The sequence below is a fragment of the Borostomias antarcticus genome, assembly GCF_949987555.1.
Source record: "Borostomias antarcticus genome assembly, chromosome: 12".
Taxonomy (NCBI): domain Eukaryota; kingdom Metazoa; phylum Chordata; class Actinopteri; order Stomiiformes; family Stomiidae; genus Borostomias; species Borostomias antarcticus.
Genome location: NC_140245.1, coordinates 22,259,112 through 22,266,611, shown reverse-complemented (window position 1 = coordinate 22,266,611; position 7,500 = coordinate 22,259,112). Strand labels below are relative to the sequence as shown.

The 7,500-nt window shown below is 49.2% G+C and overlaps 1 protein-coding gene across 1 annotated transcript; it reads left to right on the top strand.

Annotated features, from left to right (window-relative positions):
• Positions 1-1,819: 1,819 nt before the first annotated feature.
• Positions 1,820-2,614, top strand: LOC311315799 (claudin-34-like; the record flags this gene model as incomplete). The annotated part of the gene is made up of 1 exon (XM_084446497.1): positions 1,820-2,614. The coding sequence occupies one exon, from the start codon at positions 1,820-1,822 to the stop codon at positions 2,612-2,614; it is 795 nt and encodes a 264-aa protein (XP_084302623.1).
• Positions 2,615-7,500: the final 4,886 nt, after the last annotated feature.

Here is a 7,500-nt window from a genome sequence, read left to right as displayed (position 1 = left end):
ATGTAATATCAGGTTTTATGAACATAACTGTTAACTTGGATTTCTCCTCTAAGGACAATGCTAAATACAGTGCTGGTTTTGCTCATCAGTCTAAAGTTAGGGTTGCAGAAGTTGTCTTTCATACCTGTTGTTCCCGAGCGTGCTCATCTTCCTGATTACCCAATCCTGCTTCCTCCTCACAACGTTCCTCAGACCAGCGGTCCGTCTGTCTGGTTACCCAATCCTGCTTCCTCCTCACAACGTTCCTCAGACCAGCGGTCCGTCTGTCTGGTTACCCAATCCTGCTTCCCCCTCACAACGTTCCTCATCTTCCTGGTTACCCAATCCTACTTCCTCCTCACAACGTTCCTCAGACCAGCGGCCCATCTGTCTGGTTACCCAATCCTGCTTCCTCCTCACAACGTTCCTCAGACCAGCGGCCCATCTGTCTGGAAAGGGATTGAATGGGCTGTTCTTCTCTCTCTCTCACTCCAAATGAGCTTAAAGGTCATTGGACAGTTGAAAAGGTGATCAATACAAGAGTTGGTAGCACTTTAGTCCCAGAATGCCCCTCTGCGGGGTCCTGTCTCCACGCGTTGATGTGCCTGGGCCCCACCCACCACTGTGAACTTCAAGGATTAGTATGGAAAGTGTGCGCTTGTATTGCAAGAGTATGCACCCATAGTATGCACCCATACATGCAGTGTACTCGCATAAATTTGAACACAATAAATGGTTTATTAAAACAAAAAAGGAATAGACTGTTGTTTACACTTGGAAGTTGGCTGACTCAGTTAGGATGGTCAGTTAGAATGAACTGCCATATCCTCTTGGGAATTTCAAGAACAGTTACGGGAATGTTAGTTACGAAGGTTTTGAGAGTCAGTTGAGTGTCGTTTACAGTTTACTGGATATTACTTTAACGACGAAGCACTAAACTCTGGTCTGATGGCTTGATGGAAGATGATGCAACTGGCAGTAGCCTCCCTCCCCCTCCCTTCCCCCTCCCTCTCCCTCCCCCCTCCTCTCTCCGTCCCCCTCCCTTTCCCCTCCTCTCTCCCTCCCCCCTCCCCCCTCCCCCTGAGAAGTCAATCATTCACAGAGAGAGAGGTTACAGGTGTAGCAGGAAGAGGAAATGGTGACGTTCTCCTTTCTAGTCACACAGAAGTACAGCAGCGACCTGTTAGTCCGGTTTAGACGCATCTTCATGACAGACGGAGGACGTTCTGCTCACTGTTCATCTGACCGAATCACACGCTGAGGTAATGTGTAGTTTGTTAATTGTTTGACATGTATGTAGAGAAACATAAGAAACATTTTGGGATGTCTTTCTACATGGTATTTTATTTAGGTTTGGTTTTATCAGAGCATCCCTCAGGTGACGTACCTGTAAATTCATAACTGTTATTTGTGTATAACATTATTAGTGTATAACATAGTTATTTGTGTATAACAGTCATGTCAGTCTTTGAGGTAGTTTAAAGGGGAATAGAGATGTAGTGTGTGCTCTAACCACATCAATTAATTGTGCGTGTGTGTGTGCGCGTGCGTGTGTGTGTGTGCGTGCGTGTGTGTGTGTGTGTCTCAGAGGGGGAAGCAGATGTGTTGCCAGGTGCTGTATCCTGGAGACAGCGTGTGTGTGAGTGAGGGGGCGGAGGGACCGAACCCTTCCTGGATATGAGGTGTGACTCATAATCACAAAAACAAACACAAACACATAAAAACAAACCAGCAACCGCCGGACCTTCCGCCCGCCGCGCCGCCATGGAGGACTTTACTGAGCGCCGTGCGCTGAGGGGGAAGGACTTTACTGAGCGCTAACGGTGAGGCAGGCAGAACCATGACGTACCTGGTCCACTCCGCCCACGCCCAGTTCGTTGGCATGTGGTTGAGCACTGTTGGCTGGATCCTGACCGCCATGACCCTTGGACTCATCCAGTGGAGGGTTTGGCTCGTCGATGACCGCTCGTTCATATCTTCAGGAGTAGCGTGGGTGGGTATTTGGAGGACGTGTTTCTACAGTCGCACTTTGCCGATGCCCACGTTCAAGGTCATGTACTGCCGGAGCATGGGCGTGGCCGAGGCCTACACGCCCCCGGAGATCGCGGCGGCGCAGGTGCTCATGCTGCTCGCCCTGGCGGTGGGGTTCTGCGGGAACGCCAGCGCCTTGTACGCCCTGAGGAATGTCTACTTCGGGCTGGAGAAGGACGCCCCCATCGGCCGCGCCTTCTCGGCGGCCGGCGTTCTCTGCTTGCTGACCGCCGCTCTCGCGCTCGTTCCTCTCGTGTGGAACCTGAACTCGGTGGTGACCAATCAGACCATCCACTTCCCCCCGGAGTTTCACATGCCTGCCGCCCCCGTGGCTCAGTATATGGGCCCGGGCATCTGGGTGGGCATGGTAGGCTCCGTCCTGCTCGTCATCAGTGGGATTATCTTCATCATCTACAGGTTACCGGTCAGATATGGTCCCAGAGTAGAGCCTGCTTGTCCCGAGGACAGACGTTTGGACAGGGCAAGGCATGGGATGTCTTTGTCTCGCGGCTCTGAGGGACTCAGTACTAGAGACTCTAGAGACTCTAGGGGACACTCACAGGCCAGGGACAACCCAGCCTTTCTGTCGGACGACGCTCTGTGAGCAAAATCCAAAGATGTTAACGTTTTGGATGAAGTATCAATCAATCAATCAATCAATCAATCAATCAAGCATCATTATGTAGCATATTTCATTCACAGAGGCAACGCAATGCGGCTCAAAGAAAAGAGGTGAGCTACAGATGTAACTATGGAAATATTTAAAGGACAAGCGATTCAGTGATTTGATGGATGTTGAGCATAGTACAATAATCCTGACTGATTGTTTTGTATTGATTGACCTTAATATCATGAACTCCGCCCCAGCGACAGTGGAGAGGTGAGAGGTCATGTTTTCGGTGACGTCTGTGCGTGCGTGTGTTTGTCTCTTAGCAGGATTACCCAAAAACTACTAGACCGATTTTCATGAAACTCAGTGGAGGGGTGTAGCATGGTCCAACTTAAGCGGATCCAAATCATGGGGCGGGTCCACGAGCCGCCCAAACACGCCCAGCAACTCACCATTCATTTTTTGTACCAGGATTACACAAAAACTACCAGACCGATTTTTAAGAAACTCGGTGACAGGGTGCACCATGGGACAATTTAGAAGCCATGAAATGTTGAAGCCGATCCGCATCATGGGGCGGGTCCACAAGCCATTTCTGGGTTTGTATGTTTGTTAACAGGATTAGGCAAAAACTACCAGACCGATTGTCATGGAACTCAGTGGAGAGGTGTAGCATGGGTCAGCTTAGAACCCATTAAATGCTGGAGTGGATCCAAATCACGGGGCGGGTCCACGAGCCACCCAAACACGACCGGACATTCACCTCCATTCATTTTTCTGACCAGGTTACGTTACAACTACGTACCAGACTGGTTTTCATGAAACACAGTGGATGGGTGGAGGACGGGTCAACTAAGAACCAGTAAATTCTGGAGCCGATCCAAAAGGCGGGAGGGTAAATGCATTCATGGGCGGAGGTCTGTGCTCTCTGAGCACCATTTCTAGTTTCACTGATAAATTAAATGTATTTACTGAACAGGGTTCTAAACACTCTAGGCTCATCTCAGGTTCAGTTGGGCTGTAATCGGTCCAAGGTGAGCTCTCCTAGATTATTCACCACTCTCCTCTCGGCTGGCTTAGTCTCTGTGGGGCGCCAGTAATTGGGAGGGTACACCTGTGGGATACACACACGCACGCACGCACACACGCACGCACGCACGCACACACACACTCTCGTTTGAGACTGTTACACAAGACCATTATGGCACTTTTATCAGTTACTGATAAAGAGAGAGAGAGACTCTCTTGGAGTCTCTCACGCCACTCCAAGAGAGAGACTCAAAGTCCTGTCAGATTCAGGCCTCGATTGCACACACCCCATGGTCCATTTAATACCTTCAGATCCTGAATATCCCGTCAGTATGTTCTGATGTTTTAACTGTGGTGCGGCTGTGGCTCAGTGGTAGAGCGGGTCGACCAATGACCGTAGGGTCGGCGGTTCGAATCCCAGCTGCTCCTGTCCACATGTCGAAGTGTCCTTGAGCAAGACACTGAACCCCAAACTGCTCCCAGTGAATGGCAGCTGATGCCAGTGGTGTGTGTGAATGAGTGAGAGGCCATTGGTGTGTGTGAATGAGTGAGAGGCCATTGGTGTGTGTGAATGAGTGAGAGGCCACTGTAAAGTGCTTTGGATAAAATATAGAAGTGCCGTTGCTATTTGCTGTCTTCAATGTGAATACAAGTTCAGCTGCCAGAGTTTCTTCATCTCTTTGAAAATAGTCCTAATAGTTCTATTCCTAATAGATTTAACTTCTTCCAGCTTTGAAGGACTCTTTTTATACCTGGGTTCAAACGCACAATTCCCGTTATCAAAAATGATTGTGTATTGTGTTGTGATAACTCTTATATGTTATAACTCTGTTATGTTATGATCGTCTTGCACATTTGTTTATTGTTATGCACCAACTGTCAAATCTAATTCCTCGTTTGTGAAAACCTGCTTGGCAATAAACCTGTCTCTGATTCTCTTGGATTTATGAATAAATAGAGGAATGTCATATTTTTCATAAAACACTCAGTCAAAGTCTGAACATGAACAAGTCACTGTGAACGTTGAAGTTGAGCTACTGAGAAAAAAAGGAAGGATAAAGTAACGTTGCCATGGCAAAGAAACACAGCAGGGACCCGTGCTTCTGTCAGTCCTCATTAAACACCCGCCTTGTCTCTTTAACGAGGGCTCGGCTCGTAGTTATCAAGGTGTTGTTGTGTTCAACTCAAATATTGGTTTTGGCAGGAAATTTCATGGCATGTTCTGTGATCCGCAAAGCCACGCAATTCATCTGATTATATGATGAAAGAGAAGCAACATGGGCATTTTTTCTTCCTTGGATCAACGTTGATGGTCCTTCCTTATTTGATCCCACTGATGGAGGAGCAGGTCGACCCCACGGCGTCCAGCTGTTAGAGCACCAGCCAAGAGGGTTCAAGAGGGTTCAAGAGGGTTCCACTCACCCTCACACCAGGAGGGAGGGATTTATGATGAGGTCCATGAATCCACCAGATCCACCAGATCCAGGGCCTATAGGGAAGTGATCCGGTGCTCCAGTGGCCTCTCACGTCTCTCTCACGTCTCTCATATCTCTCTCACGTCTCTCTCACGTCTCTCATGTCTCTCTCATGTCTCTCTCACGTCTCTCTCACGTCTCTCTCACGTCTCTCTCATGTCTCTCACGTCTCTCTCACGTCTCTCTCATGTCTCTCTCACGTCTCTCTCTCACGTCTCTCTCACGTCTCTCTCTCGTCTCTCTCACGTCTCTCATGTCTCTCACGTCTCTCTCATGTCTCTCTCACGTCTCTCTCATGTCTCTCTCACGTCTCTCTCATGTCTCTCTCACGTCTCTCTCTCATGTCTCTCTCACGTCTCTCTCATGTCTCTCACGTCTCTCACGTCTCTCTCACGTCTCTCTCACGTCTCTCTCACGTCTCTCTCACGTCTCTCTCACGTCTCTCTCACGTCTCTCTCACGTCTCTCTCATGTCTCTCATGTCTCTCTCACGTCCCTCTCATGTCTCTCTCACGTCTCTCTCATGTCTCTCATGTCTCTCTCACGTCTCTCTCATGTCTCTCACGTCTCTCTCACGTCTCTCTCATGTCTCTCACGTCTCTCTCTCACGTCTCTCTCATGTCTCTCATGTCTCTCACGTCTCTCTCACGTCCCTCTCACGTCTCTCTCATGTCTCTCTCACGTCTCTCTCACGTCTCTCTCACGTCTCTCTCTCATGTCTCTCTCACGTCTCTCATGTCTCTCTCATGTCTCTCTCACGTCTCTCTCTCATGTCTCTCACGTCTCTCTCATGTCTCTCTCACGTCTCTCTCTCACGTCTCTCTCTCACACCTCTCATGTCTCTCTCACGTCTCTCTCTCATGTCTCTCTCACGTCTCTCTCTCACGTCTCTCTCTCACGCCTCTCATGTCTCTCTCACGTCCCTCTCATGTCTCTCTCACGTCTCTCTCTCATGTCTCTCACGTCTCTCTCATGTCTCTCTCACGTCTCTCACGTCTCTCTCTCACGTCTCTCTCTCACGTCTCTCTCACGTCTCTCTCACGTCTCTCTCTCATGTCTCTCTCACGTCTCTCTCACGTCTCTCTCTCATGTCTCTCTCACGTCTCTCACGTCTCTCTCACGTCTCTCTCTCACATCTCTCACGCCTCTCTCACGTCTCTCTCACATCTCTCTCACGTCTCTCACGTCTCTCTCACGTCTCTCATATCTCTCACGTCTCTCTCACGTCTCTCATGTCTCTCACATCTCTCATATCTCTCTCATGTCTCTCTCACGTCTCTCACGTCTCTCTCACGTCTCTCTCTCACATCTCTCACGCCTCTCTCACGTCTCTCTCACATCTCTCTCACGTCTCTCTCACGTCTCTCTCACGTCTCTCATATCTCTCACGTCTCTCTCACGTCTCTCATGTCTCTCACATCTCTCATATCTCTCTCATATCTCTCTCATGTCTCTCTCACGTCTCTCATATCTCTCACGTCTCTCATCTCTCTCACGTCTCTCACGTCTCTCATATCTCTCACATCTCTCTCACGCCTCTCTCACGTCTCTCACATCTCTCTCACGCCTCTTTCACGTCTCTCTCTCATGTCTCTCATATCTTTCTCACGTCTCTCTCACGTCTCTCATATCTCTCTCACGTCTCTCTCACGTCTCATATCTCTCTCACGTCTCTCTCTCACGTCTCTCTCATATCTCTCTCACGTCTCTCTCACGTCTCTCTCATATCTCTCTCACGTCTCTCTCACGCCTCTGGCTCCCTGGGTCTGGTCTGTGTGAGGGGCAGGGCGGAGGCTGGCAGTGTCGAGCACGTGAACGGGTCGGCGCTGTGGACCAATCACAGGGGGGATTGTTACCCTGCAAGAAAAGTCAGACCCTGCGTCCTTCCGCCTGTCTGTGTGTGTGTGTGAGAGAGAGAGAGAGAGAGAGAGAGAGAGAGAGAGCGAGAGAGAGCATGAGAGAAAGAGAGAGAGAGAGAGAGAGAGAGAGAGAGGGGGAGAGAGAGTGGACACATTAACATCTCCTTCCCAGTGGAGAGAGGAGGCACTGCAGCCTGGTTGTGTTTACTATGAAAGTGTTTCCATTCATAAAACTGTCTGACAGCTGAACTATAGATATTATATTGTAGTGTAGATATCATATTCAAGCAAACTAGTTCCAGAATATTTGCTCATCACATTGTTGGTATGAATTTGTGAGGTTAGATTGATAGAAGGTTGAGAATGAGAGAATAAGACTGAGACGTATGACATTAAACTTTCACATCACATCCTAAGCACAACCCTGACCTTGACATCTGACCCTAAACCACCAACCAGATAGACCTCTCACATGAGGCGGAGCAAGGTCTGCCCCAAAACACAACACGCAGGGTTCA